At 43.2% G+C, this 25,683-nt stretch overlaps 1 protein-coding gene across 8 annotated transcripts in view; it reads left to right on the plus strand.

Annotated features, from left to right (window-relative positions):
* The window catches only part of camta1a (calmodulin binding transcription activator 1a), a 936,513-nt gene that overhangs the window by 787,930 nt on the left and 122,900 nt on the right, over window positions 1-25,683 (plus strand). For all 8 annotated transcript variants that reach the window (XM_052039225.1, XM_052039226.1, XM_052039227.1 and 5 more), the window contains one exon: window positions 8,837-8,990. In XM_052039225.1, the coding sequence (XP_051895185.1) occupies window positions 8,837-8,990 (154 nt within the window). The remainder of the gene's footprint in view (window positions 1-8,836; window positions 8,991-25,683) is intronic.

Below are 25,683 nucleotides of genomic sequence, written 5' to 3' on the forward strand. Positions count from 1 at the left end.
TTCCTAAGGATTGGGGAGTGCCAGGCTCAGCTCCTGGACAATGCTGATTCAGGTTATGTCAACATATTTGTCTCAGCTTTCCTGGATGTGGGGAGGAAGACAGCAGATAGGTTCCCAGCCTTTGACTGAACACAACTGGAGGTGCATGTTTCAGAACTTAGGACTTAGTGGTCTTGTCAGTAATGCTTGCATGGTCAACTAACCAAGCAAGCCTCGGCTGGCTTGCTCAAGTGCAAAGCTTCCTTTACAAACCAGTATTTCAGTTTCCCTGGCAACTAGTATCAGTTGAAATAAATGAAAGAGGGAACAGCAAGTTACAAAGAAGATTCGCTCCTTTGTCATTATAGTGACAATGTGCTGGCATCTGGGTAACTGTTTTGCAAAAAGTACCACTATGGCAAACAGTGCTTCTTGGTAACATTGGTGTGATGACTCTGTAAAGTCCCTGCAATTAGAGCCTACTGATGGGTTTTTTATATAACTCTTCAATTTCCTGATGTGCTGCAGGGAGATGTTAATTGCATTCCTCCCAAACTCAGCTGCCACCAGATTGTGCATTGATTACGATTGAACAAGAAGGTCCAGAACATTTGTTTGCAAAGTGTCTTCTGGCATAACCTATCAGTGTCAGGCTTCCTCCATGCTGGGCTTGCTAATAGGATGATGTGCAAGAGACAGTGTGGCTAGTATTGTGAGACCAAAATAGGAGCTTGGAGGCAAGTGTGGCACTTCATGGAAACTTGAAAGAAAGGCACATTTTTCTAATTCAAGACTGTTACAATAAAAACTGAACTGCACCAAGTCGAGGAAAACCTGGTATTATCCCCAGACTCTGCTGAGTTAACTGGAATCTGCCTCAATGCTCAAGCATTATGAAGATGAACTTAGGAACAGGAGGATCCCATTCTAGCCCTTGAGCCTGTTCCACCACTCACTGAGATCATGGCTGAGCTAAGAACTAACTCCATATATCATTTCCCCCATATCTTTAATACTCTTGCTCAATAAAATTTAATTATTCTCAGATTTAATATCACTGATTGATTGATAAATTGCCATTTGGGAAAGAGAGTACCAAATTTCTGCTACCTTCCACATGTTTTCCAACTTCACTACTGAAGGGCTCAACTCTAATTTGTATACTCTTCCTCAGTCCTCAAATCTCCACATAGTGGAAATATTTAATCTCTTTCTGTTCAACAGATCCTATTAATATCCAAATTAATTCAAGTACAACTCCAGATTGTTTTTGTCTCTGAATAATTTAACTCTTGCAGCCTGCATATTGTTCTGGTAAGTCTACAGTCTACTCCCTCTAAGGTTAATATATCCTTCTCAGGATTCAGTGCCCAGGACTAGTTCAGTACTTCAGATTTGGTCTACACGGGTCTTTGATTAGCTGCAGCCTAACTTTACCCACCTGCTTTCTAATCCTCAAGTTATAAAGTTCAGCCTTGCATTACCTTTTTGATAATTTTTTGTGCTTATCCATGACATTTTCTGAAGCATTCTTGACCTAGAAACCATTCTTTTGGATTGTATAATTGCACATGTCATTCCACTATTTAGGAAAGGTGAGGGGAGACACCTGGGAATTGCAGACCAGTTAGCCAAACATCTGTTGCTGGAAAATTACTTGAAACTATAATTAAGGCTAGAGTGACTGAACACCTTGACAATTCTCAGTTGATCAGAGAGAGCCAATATGGGGTTGTAAAGGCTAGGTCATGCCTGATGAACTTGATTGAATTTTTTTGAAGGGGTGACTACAGTAGCAGATAGCAAAATGTATATGGATGTTATTTGTGTGAACTTCTAGGGGAATTTGATCAAATGCCTCAGAAGACACTTAGCTAAAGTTAAAGTTCATGAAATTGAAGGCATATTATTGACCTGCCAAGGAAACTGGCTGAGTGGCAGGAAACGGAGAGCGGAGAAAATATACAACTTCTGTGACTACTAGGGTCTTGCACAGATCTGTGTTGATAGTGTTAGGCTGCAAAGTGATATTAACAGATTAAGTGAATGCATTAAACTGTCCAATCGGACCTCCATGCTGGCAAGTATGAGGTCACCCACTTTCAAGAAGAGAACCTTATCCACAAATGCTGCATGTTAGAAAGGTTTGCTGAAAGGCTGTGATTATGTAGATGGAATAGGAAGAGACTCCTGTGGAGTATTACACCAGTGCACACTAGTTGGGCTGAATGGCCAGCAGTTGTACTATATATTCTAGGTAATTATCCATGTATAAATGCATATACCTATTTCCCTCAACTGCATCATGTGATAATGAGGTCCACATTTCACTTATCTCTGACTAAAGGAGTTTCTTCCAAATTCCTTGTTGGATTTATCTTTATGAATGGCCTTTTGGCTTTGGTCTCCCCCATTGCAAATATTATTTGTATGCCTGCCTTACAATAAGAACACAACATAATGTCGGAAACAGAAGCAGGTTTGTCTTGATTCAGTGTGATCATGGCTGATCCAGTCTTGGGATGAAAACTACTTTCTCGTGCTCCTCCTTTTGATTCCTTTGTAGTTTTAATGTCTGTTAATCTCTACCTTGAATATGTTAATTGAATCCACCTCCATAGCTCTGTAGGGTTAACAATTTCAATATCATGACTCTCGAAAAGAAAGAATTCCCCCTTGTCTTTATCTGAAATGAGCAACTCCTTATTCTGAAATTATGACCCTAGTTCTAAATAGCTCACATTGGGGAAAACATCCTCTCAACATGCCTCATTTTAATACCCTACATTATTCATACATCAATAAGAATGGGCCAAACTTGTTCAATGCTTCTTCATACACCAACTCCTTCATCCCAGAAACCAACCGAGTGAACCTTCTCTTCATTGGCTCTAATGCCAACACATCCTTTCTTAACTACAGAGACAAAAACTCTATGTATTACTCCAGGTGTAGTCTCATCAGCATCCTTAAAATTGCATGAAAAGCTTCCTTACTTTTATTCGCTATATCTCTTGCAGTAATGGTCATCACTCCATTAGCCTTCCTAATAACTTGCTGTACTTACATGCTAACCTTCTGTGTTTCTTGTACTGTGACCCCCAAATCCCCTTATCAAACCACTTCATAATTTTAGAGATCTCCATCTGCTCACAGCTTGGCATCAAAGAGCTCCTAGCTGTTCAGTGTTTCCCGAAAGAAGAAAAAGCCTCTCAGTTCAGTATTATCCTGGGCACCTTCTCTTTGGGGCTATATATATAAACCTTTTAATAGTACAGGCACTAGAACTCTAATCAAAAATACAAGTCTCCTTCACAACCACTGTGATTTGTGGCTAATGTGTTTGCCCTAATGTATTTCACTGCTGCCACTGCCAATCATAGGGTATCTAGATGGAGCTTTGCACCTTAATATTACCATTCTCCAGCTGGCTGGAAGGAAAGTGAGCAAACTTTGAATCAGCCAAATTCTCTTATCCCTCAAGGTCATTGGAAAAGAAAACCTCTGTTCACCCAGATTCAGGAATGAAATTACAAGTAGAAATAAGATCAGTACTTTGACAGCACCTCCCAGCCCCATGACCTCCAAAACCTAGGAAGACTGGGATAGCAAGTGCAGAGGAACACCTTCACCTTCTTCCTAGATCATGTACCGTCCTGGGAATATATTGCTGTTTCTTCATCGTTGTTGATCAAAATCCTTGAACTCATCTTATGACACCTTCTGGGAGCAGCTTTAGCACAAGGACTGCAGCATTTCAAGGAGGAGGCTCACTACCACCTTCTCAAGGGTGATTAGGGACAAGCAACAAATAGCAACATTGCCAGTAGTGCCAATATTTCAGAAACGAGAAATAAAGAAATACTGTTAAAAAACAGAGGGTAAAGCAAATTGGATGATATTCACCAGTAGAAGTCAGGATTACCAATGAAGGGTTTTTTTGGTGGATACATTCATACAGCACAGAGGAGTCCATTGAACTGAATAGCTAGTGTTGGCTCTTTGAAAAAGGCTATACAATTGGTCCCACACCCAGAATGACCACCCCTGAATAGCTAGTGTTGGCTCTTTGAAAAAGGCTATACAATTGGTCCCACACCCAGAATGACCACCCATCTCTATTTGGTCAGGATACTCCCAATCTTTTGGTGCAGAATTTGGGATCAGCAGTGAGCTGCCCAGAGAAAAGTATTGACTTACCTTCCCATATCACCAGCTTGCAGTTTGAGAGCCAGCTCCTTTAGATGTAGTGTGGAAGGTCTTCCATAATGCAACTCCAGCATTTGGGCAGGGCCAGAACAAGCCAGAACATGCCTGGTACTGTGGTCCAGCGGGGAAAGAGTAATGCAGTGGTTATTGGGGATTCTATAGTAAGGGGAACGGATAACAGACTCTGCGAAACCGACAATGAATCCCGGATGGTGTGTTGCCTCCCTGGTGCCAGGGTACGGGATATCATGAACCGGGTCCAGAATATTCTGAGGGGAGAGGGTGAACAGCCAGAAGTCTTGGTACATGTAGGTACCAATGACATAGGTAGAAAAAGAGAGGAGGTCTTGAAGGAGGAATACAAGGAGTTAGGAAAAAAGTTGAGAAGTAGGACCTCAGGATTACTACCTGTGCCAGGTGCTAACAGTAGTAAGAATAGAAAGATCTGGCAGATGAATGCGTGGCTGAGTGACTGGTGCAGGGGGCAGGACCTTTTTTGGGGGAGGCATGACCTGTTCACTAAGGATGGGTTACACCTAAACTCCAAAGGGTCCAATATCCTGGCGGGAATGTTTAATTTAGCTGTTGGGGAGGGTTTAAACTTATCTGACAGGGGGATGGAAACCAGAATGTTAGGATACAAGATGTTAGGGTAAGGGAGGAGGTTTATAGAAACAAGTCCAAGACAGTGTGCAGTGAGGATGGCAAGAAGGACAGGCAGGTGAAAAGTCAGGATAATTTGCTGAACAATAGAAGTACAACAAAATCAATAGCAGATACTGGACTAAATGTACTATATTTAAATGCACGTAGCAGTAGGAGTAAAGTGGATGACCTAGTGGCACAACTACAGATTAATAAATACGACATTGTGGCAATCACTGAGTCATGGCTTTATGACGGATGTGATTCAGAACTAAATGTCCAAGGGTACACAGTGTATTGGAAGGATAGGCAGGTAGGCAGAGGGGGTGGTGTGGCCATGATGGTTAGTAATGATATAAAATCAATAGAAAGGAAGGACATTGGGTCAGAAGAGGTGGAATCCTTATGGGTGGAGCTAAGAAATAGCAAGAGGAAAAGGACAAAGTAGCAGTTATATATAGACCCCCTAATAGCAGTCAGGAAGTGGACTATAAGTTGCAGTTAGAAATAGAAAAAGCATGTCAGAGTGACAACGTTAAGATAATTATGGGGGATTTTAACATGAAGGTGGACTGGGAAATCCAGCAAGGCAGTAGATCTCAGGAGACTGAGTTTGTAGAATGTCTACGGGACGGCTTTTTGGAGCAACTTGTTGATGAGCCCACCAGGGGATCGGCTGTTTTGGATTGGGTGCTGTGTAACGAACCAGAGGTGATTAGGGAACTAAAGGTAAAGGAACCATTAGGAACTAGTGATCACAATATGATTGAGTTCAGTTTCAGATTTGAGAAGGAGAAGCTGATAACTGGTGTATTGATATTTCAGTGGAACAAAGGAAATTACATGGCATGAGAGAGGAGCTGGCCCAAATTGATCGGAAGAGTAAGCTAGCTGGAGGGACGGCGGAGCAGAAATGGATGGAATTTCTACAAGAAATAAGGAAAATGCAGGATAGATATATTCCAAGAAAAAAGGTTTTGAATGGAAAAAAGGCACAAATGTGGATAACGAGAAAGGTGAAGGCTAAAATAAAAGCAAAAGGGAGGGCATACAAGGAAGCAAAAATTAGTGGGAAAACAGGAGACTGGGAAACTTTTAAAAACCTGCAGAAAGAAACTAAGAAGGTCATTAGGAAAGAAAAGATGAATTATGAAAGGAAGTTGGAAGATAACATTTGAAAGGATACTAAGAGTTTTTTTAAATATATAAGGAGTAAAAGAGAGACACGGGTTGATATAGGACCAATCGATAACGGTGCAGGAGTGATTATAATGGATGATAAAGAGATGGCAGAGGAACTAAATGAGTATTTTGCATCGGTCTTCACTGTGGAGGACATCAGCAATATACTGGATAGTCAGGGGTCTCAAGGAATGGAACTGAGTTCAATTAAGATTACTAGAGAGGAGGTACTAGGAAAGCTAAATGGACTAAAGACTGATAAGTCTCCCGGACCGGATGAGGTGCATCCCCGGGTTCTGAAAGAGGTGGCTTTAGAGATAGCGGAGGCATTGGTGATAATTTTCCAGGAATCGATAGACTCCGGCATGGTTCCGGAGGACTGGAGGGTTGCAAATGTAGTTCTGCTGTATAAGAAAGGTGGGAGGCAGCATAAAGGAAATTACAGACCTATTAGTCTGACGTCGGTGGTGGGAAAGTTATTAGAATCGATCTTCAAGGATGAGGTTATGGAATACCTAGAGGTGCAAGGCGAGATAGGTCCAAGCCAACATGGTTTTGTGAAGGGAAGATCCTGCCTGACCAACCTATTGGAGTTTTTTGAAGAAACCTCAGGTAGGGTAGATAAGGGAGAGGCGGTAGATGTTGTGTATTTAGACTTTCAAAAGGCCTTCGACAAGGTGCTGCACAAGAGACTGATTAATAAGATAAGAGGTCATGGAATTACAGGTAGGATAACAGAATGGGTGGAGCATTGGCTGGTTGGCAGAAAGCAAAGGGTGGGAATAAAAGGATCCTGTTCTGGTTGGCTACCGGTTACTAGTGGTGTGCCGCAGGGGTCGGTGTTGGGGTCGCTTCTTTTTACCCTGTACATTAACGATTTGGATGATGGAGTAAATGGTTTTGTGGCTAAGTTTGCGGATGACACCAAGATAGGTGGAGGAGTAGAGAGTATTGAGGAGACAGGAAGGTTGCAGAGAGACCTAGATAGTTTAGGAGAATGGGCAAGGAAATGGCACATGAAATTCAATGTTGAGAAATGTGCAGTTGTACACTTTGGAAACAGAAATAAATGGGCAGATTATTATCTAGAAGGGGAGAAAATTCAAAGTACAGAAGTACAAAGGGACTTGGGGGTACTCGTGCAGGATACCCTAAAGGTTAACCACCAGGTCAGATCAGCGGTAAGGAAAGTGAATGCTATGTTGGCATTCATTTCGAGAGGTATAGTGTATAAAAGTAAGGAAGTGTTGATGAGGCTCTACGGGGCATTAGTGAGGCCTCATTTGGAATACTGTGTACAGTTTTGGGCCCCATATCTTAGGAAGGATGTGCTGATGTTGGAGAAGGTTCAGAGGAGATTTACGAGGATGATTCCTGGAATGAAAGGGCTTACATATGATGAGCGTTTGTCGGCTCTTGGACTGTACTCACTGGAGTACAGAATAATGAGGGGGGACCTCATAGAAACATTTAAAACGTTGAAAGGACTGGACAGAGTAGATGTGGCCAAGCTGTTTCCCTTGGTGGGTGAGTCCAGGACCAGAGGGCACAATCTTAGAATTAGAGGGTACAGGTTTAAAACAGAGATGTGGAGAAATTTCTTTAGCCAGAGGGTAGTGAATTTATGGAATTCCTTGCCAGGTACAGCAGTGGAGGCCAGATCATTGGAGGCGTTTAAGGAGGAGATAGATAGATATCTAATTAGTCAAGGTATCAAGGAATATGGGGATAACGCCGGAAATTGGGGTTAGAATAGTTTTTTTGTTTTTTGCTCATGGAGCAGACTTCCACCCCCCCCCCCCCCCCCACCATTTCTCATTTCATTTTTCTTTTTCCCCTTTTCTTTGGAGCAGACTCGATAGGCTGAATGGCCTACTTCTGCTCCCTTGTCTTGTGACCTTGTGAAGCCCTGTCCACAATACTGAAATATGTTGCCAGTTCTAGCTGAACTTAACACCTGGCTTAGCTAGAATGTCAAAACACTGAGTGTTTTGATGTTTGGATAATTGCAATATAGCCCTGCACATCCTTTCTTAAATATAGAGACTAAAACTATCTGGATTTCTCCAGGTGTGGTCTCATCAGCACCCTTAAAGTTGCATGAAAGCTTCCCTACTTTTATTCTCTATACCTCTTCCATAAAACTTCAGTATCAAGCTCACCCAGCTATGCAGCCTTGGCCCCACCCTTATTTATTTTAATAATGGTATGTATCTCACTTTAGCATTTCATAAAGATGGTCACCAATCAACAGACCCTTTAGAGTTTCCCCTGACCCTTGCAATGTTTATGTTAGCAAGTTTTTTTTTCAGTTCAAAACACGATGATGCTGGAGGAACTCAGCAGGCCAGGCAGCATCCGTGGAGAAAAGCAGGCAGTCAAAGTATTGGGTCAAGTGCAGTCCTGAAGAAGGGTCCTGACCCGAAATGTTGGCCACCTGCTTTTCTCCATGGATTGTGCCTGGCCTGCTGAGTTCCTCCAGCATCATGGTGTTTTTCATCTAGATTGCAGCATCTGCAGTCTTTTATTTCTCTTTTTTTCAATTTACTTTTGAATCTGCTTCCACCTTCTTTTAGTGCAGGAGATTCCTGATCACAGCAACTAATTGTGTGAAGCAAAATTACCCTCCTCTCCCCCTTTGGATTCTTTCATTCAGGCTATTCCTGCAGCCAAGTGAGAGCTTCCTGAAACTGTTGCAGATAAAACTGAAGCAAGTTATTTTTAGTGCATTTGATTAATGTTTATTGGATCAAATTCTTCTCTTGTTGGTTAGGCCACAAAGTCTAAATTTTTATTCTGATTTTTTTTTTGTCTCCCACAGAATCCTGACATTGTATTGGTCCATTACCTGAATGTACCAGCCATAGAAGACTGTGGGAAGCCTTGTGGTCCGATACTGTGCTCCATCAACACTGACAAAAAGGAGTGGGCTAAGTGGTCGAAAGAGGAGCTGATCAGCCAGCTTAAACCCATGTGTGAGTGTTAGCTTCAGCAATACTTTCAAATTTGTTCCTTAATGTGGCATTGTACACTGGAGAGCAGGATTGCCCTGGAGTCTAAAGGAATCTGGGACCCTACTGCCAGCAAATCCTGGAGAAAAGTAAGGTTAAAATGTATAAATTTCAATAATTTTTCTTTGACATCTTATGCTCAAAAGTGTTGGGCATGAGAAAATATATTGTTTGACTGACAACCAAGCATCAATCAGTCCAGTAATGAAGAAACTATTTGTTTTCAGATTGGCTGCCCTCATGAGAATGGGCATGATGGTATACCAGTAGTGAGAGAATGATGATGGGATGCTTGGTACTAAGAGGACATGTGGTGAAACCTCCAGGAATTTATCCCTCTGTGGTTGGCAAACTTAACTGGGGAGGGGTTGAGAGAAATGGGACAGGCTGAGGTGCATGAACTATGAGGAACTCTCTTGCCTCCAAGTCACATGGTTGTGAGTTTCAGTCCCATTGCAGAGACTTGAGCACATAATCCAGGCTGACACCACAGGGAGTGCTGTACTGTCAGAGGTGCCATCTCTCAGATGAGGTGATAAACTGAATTTTGGTCCACCTGACTTGTGGTTGAGTGTACATCTAAAACCCCATGGCATTGTTTTGAAGGATTGTGGAGAATTAGCTAAGCTCACATCTTGAATTTTAAAAAAAAATTAGGCTGTGTACCAGGAGGGTATTTTATGTGCATGGAACTCAACTGCAGTAAGAATCACAACATGAAGTAAGAAAACTTGTGGAAAAAGGAGTAATATAATATTGAATTAAAGAAAAATAACATGCAGGCTGTACTGAATGAGTGCCTTAGTTTCCTTGCGGGAGTCTTTGAGAAAATGTCGTGGGGGAAAGAACAGGCTGAGAACAGAAAGTGCAGCAAAACAGCAAGTAGCTTAATGTTCTGTGATGCCACGCACCATTTGCAACCCTGTAATAAGGCACAACTGCCCTGAACGACTATGGAAAGCATTCCTCTGTAAAACAGGTTTGATGAAAATTCTGACAGGAGGGCGGGGAGGAGGGGAGGGGGTAGAAATAAATACATGGATTCCAGAGGAAGAAGGAAAGAGCACACCAGGGGCACGGGACCTGACGCAGACACTTGCTTCTTTTAACGCAGGCGATTTATAATAGCAACAAGGGACTTGACAGAAAATGTAATTCGGAATGGGCCTGAGCTTATTCACCAGTGCATTGTGCATCCTTTTTCCATCTGGCCCATTTGCTTGGAAGAAACAATGCTGCATTTATGCCACCTGCTGGATTTCTAGTATTATTACAGAGCGAGATAAGGACAAATTCACAGATGTACAACACAACATGCAAGTAGAAATTGAAGCTGCTGGAAAGACTGAACAGGTCAGGCGGCATCTGTCAGGAGAGGAAGATTAACCATGTTCCTCTTTTCAAAGATGCTGCCTGACCTGCTGTGTCTTTCTAACATCTTTTTATTTTTATCTCACATTTGCAGCATCTGCAGTTTTTTGCTTTTCAAGCGCAGCACAGATGTGCATACATGGAACTGTCATTGTTGGGCAGACCTACAGGGTGAAACTCTCGATCGTAAGTTATCTGTGAGAGTTTAATGAATACCTTTCTCTGATTTTGGAAGTGGTGGGGGGCAGTTTGTCAGTCCCTTTTTGATGCCATCTTTCTGTATTTCCTTTTTCTTGTTTCTCCCTCATTCTTTTCACAATTTATGTATCAGTAATATCAACAGAGGAGCAGCCATCCCAGCATTTAGAGCAGTAGTGAAAGTCCTCCACTAAAAGTGGTGCTGCAGTTGTCTCTGGATCTCAGAAAGTAATGGACTCAGGTCCCACTCCAGATACCTGAGTACAAAACTCAGCCTGGCATAGAAACATAGAAACATAGAAAAACTACAGCACAATTCAGGCCCGTCAGCCCACAAAACTGTGCCGAACATGTCCCTACCCTAGAAATTACTAGGCTTACCCATAGCCCTCTATATTTCTCAGCTCCATGTACCTATCCAACAGTCTCTTAAAAGACCCTATCATATCCACCTCCACCACCGTTGCCGGCAGCCCATTCCACACACTCACCACTCTCTGAGTAAAAAACTTACCCCTGACATCTCCTCTATATCTACTCCCCAGCACCTTAAACCTATGTCCTCTTGTGGCCACCATTTCAGCCCTGGGGAAAAGCCTCTGACTATCCACCCGATCAATACCTCTTATCATCTTATATACCTCTATCAGGTCCCCCCTCATCCTCCGTCGCTCCAAGGAGAAAACGCCGAGTTCCCTCAACCTGCTTTCATAAGGCATGCTCCGCATTCCAGGCAGCACCCTTGTAAATCTCCTCTGCACCCTTTCTATGGTTTCCACATCCTTCCTGTAGTGAGGTGACCAGAACTGAGCACAGTACTCCAAGTGGGGTCTGACCAGGGACCTATATACCTCTCGGCTCCTAAATTCAATTCCCCGATTGATGAAGGACAATACACCATATGCCTTCTTAACCACAGAGTCAACCTGCGCAGCCACTTTGAGCGTCCTATGGACTCGGACCCCAAGATCCCTCTGATCCTCCACACTGCCAAGTCCTACCATTAATACTATATTCTGCCATCATATTTGACCTACCAAAATGAAGCACTTCACACTTATCTGGGTTGAACTGCATCTGCCACTTCTCAGCCCAACTTTGCATCCTATCTATGTCCCTCTGTAACCTCTGTCAGCCCTCCAAACTATCCACAACACCCCCAACCTTTGTGTCATCTGCAAACTTACTAACCCACCCCTCCACTTCCTCATCCAGGTCGTTTATAAAAATCACAAAGAGCAAGGGTCCCAGTACAGATCCCTGAGGTACACCACTGGTCACCGACCTCCACGCAGAATACGACCCTTCAACAACCACTCTTTGCCTTCTGTGGGCCAGCCAGTTCTGGATCCACAGTGCAATGGCACTCAGTGTAGCAGCAAGTGCTGTGTTATGTGAGGTGTTACTTTTCAGATAAGATATTAAATAGAGGCCCAGTCAACTGACTGGAAATAAAAGGTCCATGGCACTGTATTGACACTGTTTGAAGGAGGTGAGGAGAGTTTCCCTCATTGTCGTAGGTCAGTATTTATCCCTCAAATATCACTAAAATAGATGATCTAGCATTATCATTACATATTGCTCAAACATCACTAAAATAAATGATCTAACAATATCTTTTTACTGTTCATTATTGTGGCCAGAAATTGCATGTGCAGAAATTGACACCCAAGTTTCCTACATTGCATCGTTTCAAAAATACTTCATGGGCTGTAAAACACTTCGGTATTGTGCATCTGACTGAAGATAATTGGCCACCTCTGCCATTTATCTTCAGTCAGACACACAGTTTTAATAAAATGTTCTGTGTGCTGGAATGCTTGCACCTCTCCACTATTGTAGAGCTCACATTATCCTCACTTAGGAGGGGAACAGGTTGTGGATTACCATGTAGGGTCTTTGCCAAAGCTGGAGATTTGGTAGCTCTGTGCACATGGAGACACCAGCAAATGAACCACCAGTATTTGGCATTGAGAAGTCAAACCCATAGTGTACTTATAATACTAAGGCTATGGAGAAGATGGTTTATTGTGAGTCTCATCAAAAGGGTAGTGACTGGATGGCCCCAAGGTTCACCTGAATAAGCAGCAGGCTGAGAGAGCTGAGGTCCCCTAGCACACAGAGTGACTGAGGTTTAGAGATAAATCATTTCCAGATAGGAAGACTCAAAGATACGTTATCCATAATATGTTATCCTTCATGACATCTCAAATTGCCTACATTCAATAAAGAGCTGCGATCACTGTTGTATTGTAGGAAAAAAATGTAAGCTAATTTACACACAGTGCCTTCCCACAATTTTAAACTGTAATAAGGTAATGACTTGAGAAACGTTGGTCCAAGAATGGACAGATTTACCCTTGTGTTCTTTGCACTGATGCTATGGGATCTTTTACCTACATTCAGTAGTCAGGTGAGGCCTCGGTTTAATGTCCCATTTGAAAGCTGAGTCTACTGAAGTTTTTGAAGGCTTAATGTGTGACTCACTGTCAGATGGCACATGGAGGTGTGGGTGGTGACAGTGAGCTCAATTTTGGGGTGAAGTGATCGAGCAGAGGCAAAGTACAGACATTGGGGCATTCTGAACAGAGCACCAGAAAAAGAACAAGTACTTTGGCAGGCAGTTTTCTCATGATCATGTTGTCCCTTTAAACAGCAGTAACAACAAAAAAAATTAAACTGACATTTACCATTGACCTTGTCTCCATGGAGATGAACAGAGAATGTCAACAACTTGTCAGAAATGTAATAGAATGAAAACAAATGAAAGGTGTATAAATGCATTTATATTGTGGCTGCACATAGGTCTCAGGGTAATATTGCCATTTCTCTCAGTTGCTTTGACATTCACCTCACCTGCCACACGACCAATTTCATTACATGGGACTTTGATTTGAGCCATGTGTTATAAAGAACGTAGAAGCAGGAGTGGGCAATTCAACCCCTGGAATCTGCACCACCGTTCATTGAGTCAATGACTGAGCTGTGATCCAACTCCATATATCTGCCTTTCCCCACGCTCCTTAATACCTTTAGTTGTCACAAATGCATCAATCTTAGATTTAAAATTAACAACTGACCTGGCATGAATTGTCATTTGCGGAGGTGGAGTGAGGATTGTGGTTCCTGTGCAATGGCAGAACTGAGTGTGAGACCTATCGGTGTGACTGTATCTTGTGAGGGTAATAAACACCCTCTGGTCTTATTTTCATGTTTATTTCACATCCTGCTCCTCCCTTGATCTGAAATAGTCGATCATTACTGTTGTAAATCAGTAGGATACTCAAACAAAAAAGGCAAATGTGAGGAATATCATCAACTATCAGTATTGTGTGATTGTTGACAGAATGTCATTTTTAAAATGCTAGTCATTCCTTGGATGTAAGAATTACTGATAAGGGCAGCATATACTTGAAGAATTTCAATGTGCCAATTGCCCATGTACTCTTTAGTTGGTGGAGATTGCAGGGTTTGGCAGAGGCTGTCAAACAACTTCCATGAGTCTAATTGTCCATAATAGTTCACGGTTCAGGGCTGCCTCCAAACAATGGTTATGCTTCACATCTCACCACTCTGCTGCCCTGCCAACCTTGGGCTCATGTTGCATCACTTTCCCCTCAGAAAAGGGGCATTCCTCTCTAGGCTGCTCAGCATTATGGTTTTTCAATATTGGCTTCAAGGGAGTGTCCTCGTGCCCTTTCAGGAGTTTGGATTCTGGCTTTATGTAGTCCAGGGAGATAAGGTAGTCAACTTTCAGTAATTCTGATGACAGGAAAGACCTGGTTTTCAGTAGCAATGAAAAAAATCCTGCTTCCAGTATGCTCTCCTCATGCCTGCCATGCATGTGATAGCTTGCCAATGCTCACTTTCTGACCTGCGCTTTTGTAGACCAAATACTGAAGGCTCTTCACAGTTATACGATCAATCTGAAAATTGATACCAATCCATGTAAGAAGAAATATGGACAAAAGACCAGAAGCTTGGACGAAAGGGTAGCTTGTAAGGAGCACAAAGGAGACAGGAGTGGAGATTTAAGGAGGGAATTCCATTGTTTAGAAACTAGGCAGTTGAAGTCAGGTACACTACTAATGGGGCTTAGGGAGTAGAGGATGGATGATCCTTAGCCAGGAACTCTTGAATTTGACCAGGAGTTTCCAGTAGTATATGAATGTTGCCAGTGCTTAGGACCTTTTGACATTGTAGTAAGACATTGCTGTGTTTTTGTGCCTACGCCCAATCCATTTCCGTGCACAATCTGGATTGAAAGGGCAGTAGCGTGGTTTACACCCAAAAACAAGCATTAAATATGGGCCTACACATTTCCTTACAGAATCTCATCCAATTTAGCACAGCTCCTGACACTTTGTTCATAGCCTCAAAGAAAGACATCAGCCCTAAAGCCAATCCCCCATTGGCTGCCATGTAGCAGCAATGCACAGGACAAAGATACTGTACAACAGAGGGTGACAGCTCCAACATTCACTCAAATGGACCAACGCTGGTCAATAAGATATATGCCAGGAAGGGGAACTCGTGCATCAGGGGAGCCAGGCCCACGATGAGAAAAGCCTGTCAGGAGGTGCCAATAGTTGTTCACAGGAGTGACTATGGAGCAATGCGGAAAGAAATTTCACAATCTCACATTGTATGTCAGGGCGACCTGCATGTCATTGTTTACACCATTGAAGTGAAGATCCTCAGAGAATTTGGAGGTCTGAGTTCTTGAGGCATGGTGCTGATAATCAGGAAATTCAGAGGCTTGTTTAATCCATTAAACTAAAGGGATCAGTGATTCATTTATTCATATGTTATAATCAGTGCAGGTGCACCTGAAGGAATTTATGCTTCATCTCACCTCTGCCAGCTGATTGGTGTACTATGTTGGTGTTAAAGATTATATTGTGGAGAGAGTCACTTGATTTGCTTTTGGGAATAATATTTTCCAGGTGCCTTACAAAAATCCTCTATCTGTTAGGGAGTTTCCTAAATCCCGTAGGCCTGATGCCTGCTTCCTCTGCTCAACTAGGAGATGGGGCTATGGATACTGAGCGGGGACATCTCCCCAGTAGCTATCTCTCTCCCATTCCTCCTGCTCTTGCTGCTCTTTAAGAAGCTGTCCAGTCAGGTCCCCTGAACTCAGCAGAGTATCCCTTTAAATATTGATAAAAGCAACAAAATAATGTGACATTGTCCTAGTTTTGCTGAGACCGTTTTAGACAGTCATAGTTTGCATCATTGAGCTCCAATTTATGGCAGAAATGGGCATTACACAAATAGTGACATCACCAGATGCACATTTGGAAAAACAGAAAATGGATCTAAGTTCTGGGAACAAGCCTTCAGGAAATTTCCTTCTGATCTCCAGGTCAGCACACAGATGGAGAGGTGCACCTCAGATCTCCAGCCACCCATATGCCCAGATTCAGCCTATGGCCTCAACCATACAGTATACACCTAATGCTCAGCTTACTGCTGAGGGTCTGTTCCCGTGCTGTACTTTTCTATGTTCTAACTGCAGAACTTCCCAGACCTGCAAGAGGCAAGAAATGGACAGTGATTACACAGGAAATGTAGCCCTTGCAGATTGGAACACAGGGTCTGTGCATTGTGTTGAAGCACAGAGCCAGTATGTATGCATTGGAACACAGGGTCTGTTACTTGTGCAATTGAACATCAGTTCTGTGCATATGCATTGAAACACAGAGTCTGGTATTGGTATTGGTATTGGTTTATTATTGTCACTTGTACCAAGGTACAGTGAAAAGCTTGTCTTACAAACTGATCGTACAGGTCAATTCATTACACAGTGCAGTTAAATTGAATCAGTACAGAGTGCATTGATGTAGTACAGGTAAAAATGATAACAGTACAGAGTAAAGTGTCACAGCTACAGAGAAAGTGCAGTGCAATAAGGTGCAAGGTCACAACAAGGTAGATCGTGAGGTCATAGCCCATCTCATTGTATAAGGGAACTGTTCAATAGTCTAATCACAGTGGGGTGTCCTTAAGTCTGGTGGTATGTGCCTTCAGGCTCCTGTATCTTCTACCCGATAGAAGAGGAGAGAAGAGAGTTTGTCCCGGGTGGGTGGGGTCTTTAATTATGCTAGTTGCTTCACCATGACAATGAGAGGTAAAGACAAGAGTCCAAGGAGGGGAGGCTGGTGTCCGTAATGTGCTGGGCTGTGTCCACAACTCTCTGCAGTTACTTGTGGTCCTGGGCAGAACAGTTGCCATACCAAGCTGTGATACATCCAGATAGGATGCTTTCTATGGTGCATCTGTAAAAGTTGAGGAGAGTCAAAGGGGACAAACCAAATTTCTTTAGCTCCTGAGGAAGTAGAGGTGCTGGTGAGCTTTCTTGGCTGTGGCTTCTACATGGTTTGACCAGGACAGGCTGTTGGTGATGTGCACTCCCAGGAACTTGAAGCTCTCAACCCTCTCGACCTCAGCACCATTGATGTAGACGGGTGCATGTACACCACCCCCTTTCCTGAAGTCAATGACCAGCTGTTTTGTTTTGTTGACATTGAGGGAAAGGTTGTTGTCATGACACCATTCCACTAAGCTCTCTATCTCCTTCCTGTACTCTGAGGAATATGGTCCCTGTATGCACACAATGAAAAACTGGGCCCTTGGTGTGCTTACTGGAAATTGGGCACTGTATTCAGGTCGCTGAAGATCAGTATGAGGTCCCTAGAAGCTTGAGCCTGCAAACTGAATAGACTGTCACCTTTTTTTAATCCTCAAATCATGCAAAAGTTGATTTAATGCAGAGAAGATCACACTAACGATAATTTCTGGGAGAAATCAAGGCCATTGCATGCACCATGGAACATAGGACCTAGGTGTGTATATTGGAACATAGAATTCTGGGCAGGAGCACCAGGACGTAGAGTATATGCATGTGCACTCGTATTCAGTCCCTGGGTATGCATATAAGAACACAGGCTTATTCCAATTGGTGCATTTGCCCCAACGATGGGGCTACTTCTGCATCAGTTAGAGCATGTGGCTTCAAGGTCTTATGGGCTGCTTCCTGGAAAGTTCCCAGTTACTGCAGGAGGCCTCACTCTAACCCAGGCCAGTTAGTTTCCATTCAACAGTCAGTCTGCAGCCGAGCCTGCCTTTAGTTGCCCTTGAAATGGTGAATAGCCAGCGAGAACTGGATAACACAGTCCCTTAATGACTCCTGTCTGATGACTTTTGCCCTTTTTACAGTATGTGTGGGTCAAGGGGGGGGTCAGTAGGATAGTTCTTTATTATAAACAGGATCATAGTCACTGAGCTGACACTACCCATGGCTTCTGTCAGCCCATAATTGCCTTTCCTTACTGATGTCAAATGGATAGATACTGCTCTGCTCTCAGAAGTGTCTCACTTAAACCTGCTATTGGCCCAGAGTCGGGCTGCAGAAAAGGATGACTAAGAATGTACTCTACCCAATTGATAAGATTTTTTAGGTTAATTTCATAACTGAAAATCAGCTGGTCAGGGATTTCAGCCTCAGCCAATTCAAATTCAGCAAGCACATCTGCAGGCCTGACTGCAAATGTTTTCTGTTTCTCTGTCATAATTTCTGGAATTAAGGTATAAAAGTCCATTCATTGTGAGAGAATGTAGTAGTGATATGACAAGGCATTTCAAATGATGTCTCCATGCCATGGGACTGAACACTTTGGCTGTTTAATAGGTGGCATGCAGGCAATTTGTTTAAAGGACTTTGTCGTCACCTTTAGAATAAATCATTACAATTGCTTGGGAGAGGTTTGTGGCTAAAAGTTCCCTCCTCCCAATGGTCATAGCTGGAAGGAGGTCATTACTTCAGGACAGGATACACAATTGGGTAACAGTAGCTTCTATGGTGGAATAGTTAGGCCTGCAAATGAGATTAATAGGTTTTTGTTGAGCATTTGCAAAGCTAAAATGGGCAGATGGAATTAAGACACAGTTCCCTGATGAGGCTTTCCACTCCACGACATCCGAGATGTCCAACTTCTTTTCTAACCAGGGCTTCCCCCTGACAGTGGTTGAGAGAGCTCGCACCCATATCTCTGCCATTTCCTGCACCTCCACTCTCAACCCCACCCCTCCCAGACCCAACAGGAATAGGGTCCCCCTTGTCCTCACATTTCATCCCACCAGCCTACATATCCAACACATCATTTTCCTCCACTTCCGCCATCTCCAATGGGACCCCACCATCAAGTATATCTTCCGCTGCCCACCACTTTCTGCCTTTTGCAGGGACCACTCCCTCTGCGACTCCCAATTTCACTCCCCCCCCCCCCCCCACCCCCACTCCCATCCTGGGAACTTTCCACTGTCACTGCCATAGGTGCAACACCTGCCCCTACACCACCTCCATTCAGGGACCCAAACAGTCTTTTCAGGTGAGACAGAGATTACCTGCACCTCCCTTAATATCACCTACTGCATTCAGTGCTCCAAGTGTGGCCTCCTCTACATTGGTGAGACCAAAAGCAGACTCGGTGACCGTTTTGCAGAACACCTGCACTCTGTCCGTAACCGCGATCTGCATCTTCCCGTTGCCAGTCACTTCAACCCCCCCCCCCCCCCCCCCCCCCCCCCCACCCTATCACTGATATGTCAGTCCTCGGCCTCCTCCACTGCCGGGAGAATTCCAAGCGCAAACTGGAGGAACAGCACCTCATTTTCCATCTTGGAACCTTGCAGCCTAACAGCATGATCATTGAATTCTCCCACTTTAAGTAATCCCCCTAACCTTCCCCATAAACCACCCCCAGCCCCCCAACGTGCTTCTTCGATTCTTCCCTTTCCTAGCCTCTTTTTTTCTACCATTTTTTTCCTTTCTCTCCTTAACTTTGACCCATCCCCCAGTGGATCTGCTCTCCCCTCCTCCCCCATACCTACCTATCACTATCTCTTACCTGCATCTATCTATCACCACCTTGTGCCCACCCCACCTCCCCTCTTTTGTCCACCTATCACTGCTCTGCTTTTCCCTCCTATATATTGGGCTTGCCTGTAAATACTTGTTGAACTTTCTCTATTAAAAGGGAGTCTAACTGCTCACCATTGATATTCAGTAGTATTAGCCTGAAAGCATGTACCACCAGGTTCAAGGACAGCTTCTATCCCACTGTCATAAGACTATTGAATGGGGTTCCGTAGCATGATAAGATGGACTCTTGACCTCACAATCTACCTTGTTATGACCTTCCATCTTATTGCTTACCTGCACCACACTTTCTCTGTAGCTGTGACACTTTACTCTGCAGTCTGTATTGTTTTACCTTGTACTACCTCAATGCACTATGTAATGAACTGATCTGTACGAATGGTATGCAAGACAAGTTTTTCATTATACCTCGGTACATGTGACAATAAACCAATAAACTAAAAAAAAGCACTAAACTATTAACACTGACAAGCTCTTCTCCATCAACATTCTTGGAGTCATTGTAGACCAGAAACTCAACTGGACCATCCACATAAATACATAATACATATCAGTACCAATTCAACTTACCTGCATTAATTCCATATCCCTCCATGCCTTGCTCCTTCAAGTATATGTCCAGATGCCTCTTAAATGTTGTTACTGTTCCTGCCTCCACCATCTCCTCTGGCAGCTCATTCCAGATACCAACTACTCTTTGTGTGACAAATTTACCCCCTACACCCCCTTTGAACCTCTTCCAACTCACTTTAAACCTATGCCCTCTAGTTTTAGAAACAGGAAACAGACTCTGGTCATCTACTCTATCTGTGCTTATCATAATTTTATAAACCTCTATCATGTCACCTCTCAGCGTCCTTTGCTCCAAGGAAAACAGTTCCAGCCTATCTAATCTCTCCTTATAACTCAAGCCCTGTAATTCAGACAGCATATTTGTGAATCTTACCTGTATGTTCTCTAGATTAACCACATCTTTGCTATAGTATAGTACTTGCAGCCCAAGGTATTTCTTTTCAATAACATGCCCCAGGGCATTGTCATCCACTGTGTATGTCCTGCCCTGGCTTAACTTCCCAATATACATCACTTCGCGCTTGTTTGAGTTAAATTCCATCTGTCCTTCCCTTGCCCACTTTCCCAGTTGACCTATATCCTGTGTAACCTTAGACAGCCTTCTGTACTGTTCACTATACCCACCAACTTTGTTGTCATTCACAAACTTACAAATCACGCCACTTACATTTTCATCAAATCACTAATATATATGACAAACAACAGTGGACCCAGCACCAAATCCTGTGGCACACCAATGGTCACTGGCCTCCAGTCTGAAAAACAACACTGCACTACCACCCTCTGCCTTCTACCACAAGCCAATTGTGTATGCAATTGGCTAGCTCATCCTGGATCCCATATGTTCTAACCTTCTGAAACAGCCTAGCACATGCGACCTTATCAAAAGCCTTGCTAAGGTCCATGTAGACAGCATCTGCCACCCTGCCCTCGTCAGTCCTCTTGTTCACTTCTTCAAAAAACTCAACCAAATTCGTGAGACATGATCTCCCATGAATAAAGCCATACTGACTATGCCTAATCAGTCCTTGCTTTTCCAAATGCAAATAAATCCATCTCTCGGAGTCCCTTCTAATAATTTTCTCACCACTGATGTAAAACTCACCGGCCTGTAGTTCCCTGGCTTATATCTGCTGTCCTTCTTATCCTCCAGTCTTCCAGTATCTCGCCTGCAGTTAATAAAACATAGAACACCACAGCACAGTACAGGCCGTTTGGCCCACAATGTAGTGCCGACATTTTATCCCGCTCTAAGATCTATCTAACCATTCCCTCCCACACATAGCCCTCCATTTCTCTATCATTCATGTGTCTATCTAAGAGTTTCTTAAATGTCCCTAATGTATCTGCCTCCACAACCTCTGTCAGCAGTGCGTTCCATGCACCCACCATTCTTTGTGTAAAAAACTTACCCCTGACATCCCCCTTATACCTTCCTCCAATCACCTGAAAATTATGTCCCCTCGTGTTAGCCATTGTCACCGTGGGAAAAAGTCTCTGACTCTGAATGAAGACACAAAAACCTCTGCCGGGCCCCAGCAATGTCCTCCCTTGCTTCCCATAGTTCCAACAATATACCTGGTCAGGCCCCTGGGATTTATTCATCTTCATGCATTTGAAGACCTCCAACACCAACTCCTTCATAATGTTCTTATGTTCTAGGATATCACTGTCCCTTCCCTGAACTCTCGAGCATCCATACCATTCTCCACGGTAAATACAGACATTAAGATCTCACACATTTCCTATGGCTCCAAACATTGATTACCACACTGATCCTTAAGCTGACCTACTCTCTTAGCTACTCTTTTACTCTTGATTTACTTATAGAATCTTTTAAGATTTTTTTTATCTTATCTGCCATGAATATCTCATGGCCCCTCTTTGCCCTCCTAATTTCCTTCTTAAGTGTACTCCTACATCCCTTATACTTCTCAAGGGACTTGCTTGATCCCAGCTGCCTATACCAGATATATGCCTCCTCTTTCCTGACCTAGCCCTCTATATCCTTTGTCAGTCAAGGTTCCCTCATCTTGCCAACTTTTCCCTTCAGTCTAACAGGAATATACTGGCCCTGAACTTTGCCAATCTCACTTTTAAAAGCCTCCCACTTCCCAAACGTCTCTTTACTTGCAAACTGGCTCCCCCAATCAACTTTTGAGAGTTCCCGTCTGATGCCATCAAAGTTAGCCTTACCTCATTTTAGGACTTTGACTTGAGGACTAGTCCTATCTTTTTTCCAAACTGTCTTGAAACTAGTAGAATTATGGTCATTGGTGCACCATGCATGCCTTCATCGATCAGGGCATTGAGTATAAAAGTGAGGAAGTCATGTTGCAGCTGTATAAAACTTTAGTTAGGCCACATTTTGAATATTGTGCGCAGTTATGGTCACCAAACTACAGGAATGATGTGGAAGCTTTGGAGAGAGTGCAGAGGAGGTTCACCAGGATGTTGTCTGGATTGGAGAGAATTAGTTACAAGGAGAGGTTGGATAAACTTGAATTGTTTTCTCTAGGGCATCAGAGGCTGAGGGGTGACCTGATGGAAGTATATAAAATTATGAGAAGTCTGAGTCTTTTTCCCAGGGTGGAAATGTCAAATACTAAAGGGCAGAGCTTTAAGGTGAGAGAGAGAAAGTTTAAAGGAGATTTACGAGGCAAGTTTTTGACAGAGAGATTGGTCAGTGCTTGGAACACACTGCCAGGGGTGGTGGTGGAAGCAACGTTTAAGAGGCATTTAGACAGACACATGAATAGGCAGGGAATAGAGGGATACAAACCATGTGCAGGCAGCTGGGATTAGTTAGATTGGCATCATGGTCATTGCAGACATGGTGGGTTGAAGGGAATATTCTTGTTTTGTACTATGTTCCATGTTCCCAAAGTACTCCCCCACTGACACATCATCCACTTGCCCAGACTTATTTCCTAAGAGAAGGTCGAGTATAGCCTCTTCTCTAGTAGGGCTATCTGCAGATTGATTCAGAAAACTTTCCTGGACAAACTTAACAAATATAATCCCTTGGTATTGAGGCAGTTAAAATTACCTACTATTACAACTATTATTACCTTTATATGATTTCCTACATATTTTCACTAATTCCCGCTGACTGTTGGGGGACCTATATTATAATCCCATCAAAAGGATAACCCCTTTTTTATTTCTAGGTTCTACCTTTTTGGCCTAGTTAGACATTCCCCCTGGAATATTCTCTCTAAGTACTGCTGTGATGTACTCCCAAATCAATAGTCCAACTCCCCCTCCTTTCTTACCACCACCTCTGTCAAGCCGGAACATTGGTATCCCAGAACATTGAGTTGCCAGTCCCTGCCTATCCCTCAACCATGTTTCCGTAATAGCTATAATTTTGCATTCCCGTGTGCTGATCCATGCTCTGAGTTCATCTGCCTTATCTGTGCTTGTTACATTAAAGTAAATGCAGTTTAGCCCATCAAACCTACCACACACCCTGTCCTGCCCTGCCTGGTCTGCCTACTGAACTTACTTGCTGTAACATCTATATTTGCTTCAACTTTCTCAACTGTTGCACTACGACTTTTGGTTTCCACCCTCACCCCCCCAACCCCCCTGCCCCCACCCCCTGCCAGACTAGTTTAAACCCTCCTAAACTGCATGAGCAAACCTCCCCACAAGAATATTGGTTCACCTCCAGTAAAGATGCAACCCATCCTCTTGTACAGGTCACCTTGGTGAAAACAGATGAGAAATATTCATGCTTCTCCCTATTGAAAATAATATGTTCTCTGGTTCCACATGCAGATCCCCCCATTGGTCCCTAATATTCTCCTCAAGCTGTGCACTATTTATTCTCTCTATCGTCTGAACGCAATATATTCTCCTCCACAGAAAGATATTACATATTTGCTCCATGCTGTGTACTATGTACTTCCCTCCACAGCTTGTCTCAGCCAGACTGTGTATAATATATTCTCCTTCCCAGACAGTGTACAAAATTTTCCTTGTGATTTCTCAAGAACCCAGTCCTTGCCTTTAAAGTTCTGCTAATAGCCAGGAAATTCAGAAGTTGTTGTGCTAGATATCATCTGCAAGCCATAAGACTGAGAGCCTCTTTGACAGTACCATCCAAGTCTCTGGGGCAGAAGTCCCATTTCAAATACCTTAGTCCATAATGCAGACTAATACAAGCTGTGCAGGACCAGAAAAGTGCTGCACTGTCGAAAATGCCATTTTTATTTACCAGCAATATTGAACTGTGGCCCCATCTGTGCTCTTGGTTAGATGCTATAGAAACTGCAGTACTACCCTGGAGGTGAACAAAGGAATCCTCTTCATTGGTCTGGCCAGTGTTAATCCAATAACCTACGTCACTTAAACAGACTTTCTAGTCATGACCACATGATGTTTGTGGGATCTTGCCATGCACAGGCTGACCATTATGTTTTCTACTTTATAACATTGACCACCCTTGAAAAGTACTTTATTGACACAAAGTATATCAGCACTTGTGTGGTTGTGAAAGCTACTATATAAGTAGAAGTAATAAGAGTACTGTCACACATTGCTTGGTTGGCAGTGGGGGTGGGGGTAGTGATGAAAAGAGGCCGAGTCTTATCTCTAGCTTTTATTTGAAATTTTAAAAATTCAGTTCTATTTGCTATTAAATTGAAAGTTTGTGGTCCTGGTTGAGATGAATGAAGGCAATGCAGATGCACTCTGTGTGGACAAACTGATTGCAATACATTGGTAGCAACTATCTGGCTTCTGAGAAGGTTATAGAATTAAACTCAGTGAAGGGTGACAGATTGCAGGCATAGGCCTCTGGGTGTTGCATGCAAATTTCTTTTGAGTTCTTTGGCATATACAATATGCAAATTGTCTCTTTTTTTTTAAAGATATATATAATAATAAAGCACTTTATGATGAGTCTGAAAGCTGTTGCACTGAATAGCAAACACAATGGTGCTGCAGCTTGGATACTGATTTGTAATGAACCCATGCACACATATCCCCGCCAGACTTCGATAATCTAAAAGGGGGAGGGATATCGGGAAATCTTTCTGCATCAGACTTCGAGTACATCCAGCTCCCGTGAACAGATCGTGCTATATTTAGCTGCTTGGGTCAAAGGAGATATATTGCCAAAGGACTCCCTTGTTGAAACTGCCCTGGTTTCCATGTGTACAGCAAGAACGTATTTATTAACACATTCTCTCCCCAGTTCTGAAGGCTCTGGGAAGAAGAGTTTTTGCTTTGATTTTGCATTGATGATAGTTTCTGGTGTCTCCCAAAAGCAATGAAAATCCGGGTGTTTTTTCCACTGGCAACCCTTCCTCCCAATACCCAAGGTCTCTGCTTTATGATTTTTATGCCACATCCCTCCCCTTCCTCTCCTTGTGCCTGCTGTCTGCTGAGGGACAGTGCCAGGGATGATAGTTAAAATTCTCCATTATTCACACACGAGACTGGCAGTGAGGTTGTGGGGCAAGGGGATAGGAAGCCAAGGCCTTGCTAAATGGGGGAGAGAAAGGGGCCTTTCTGACTGTGTTAAGGGGGGAAACAGAAACAACTTGTCAGCGTCAACAGGAGAAG

This window comes from Pristis pectinata, chromosome 26, assembly GCF_009764475.1.
Source record: "Pristis pectinata isolate sPriPec2 chromosome 26, sPriPec2.1.pri, whole genome shotgun sequence".
In the NCBI taxonomy this organism is placed as follows: domain Eukaryota; kingdom Metazoa; phylum Chordata; class Chondrichthyes; order Rhinopristiformes; family Pristidae; genus Pristis; species Pristis pectinata.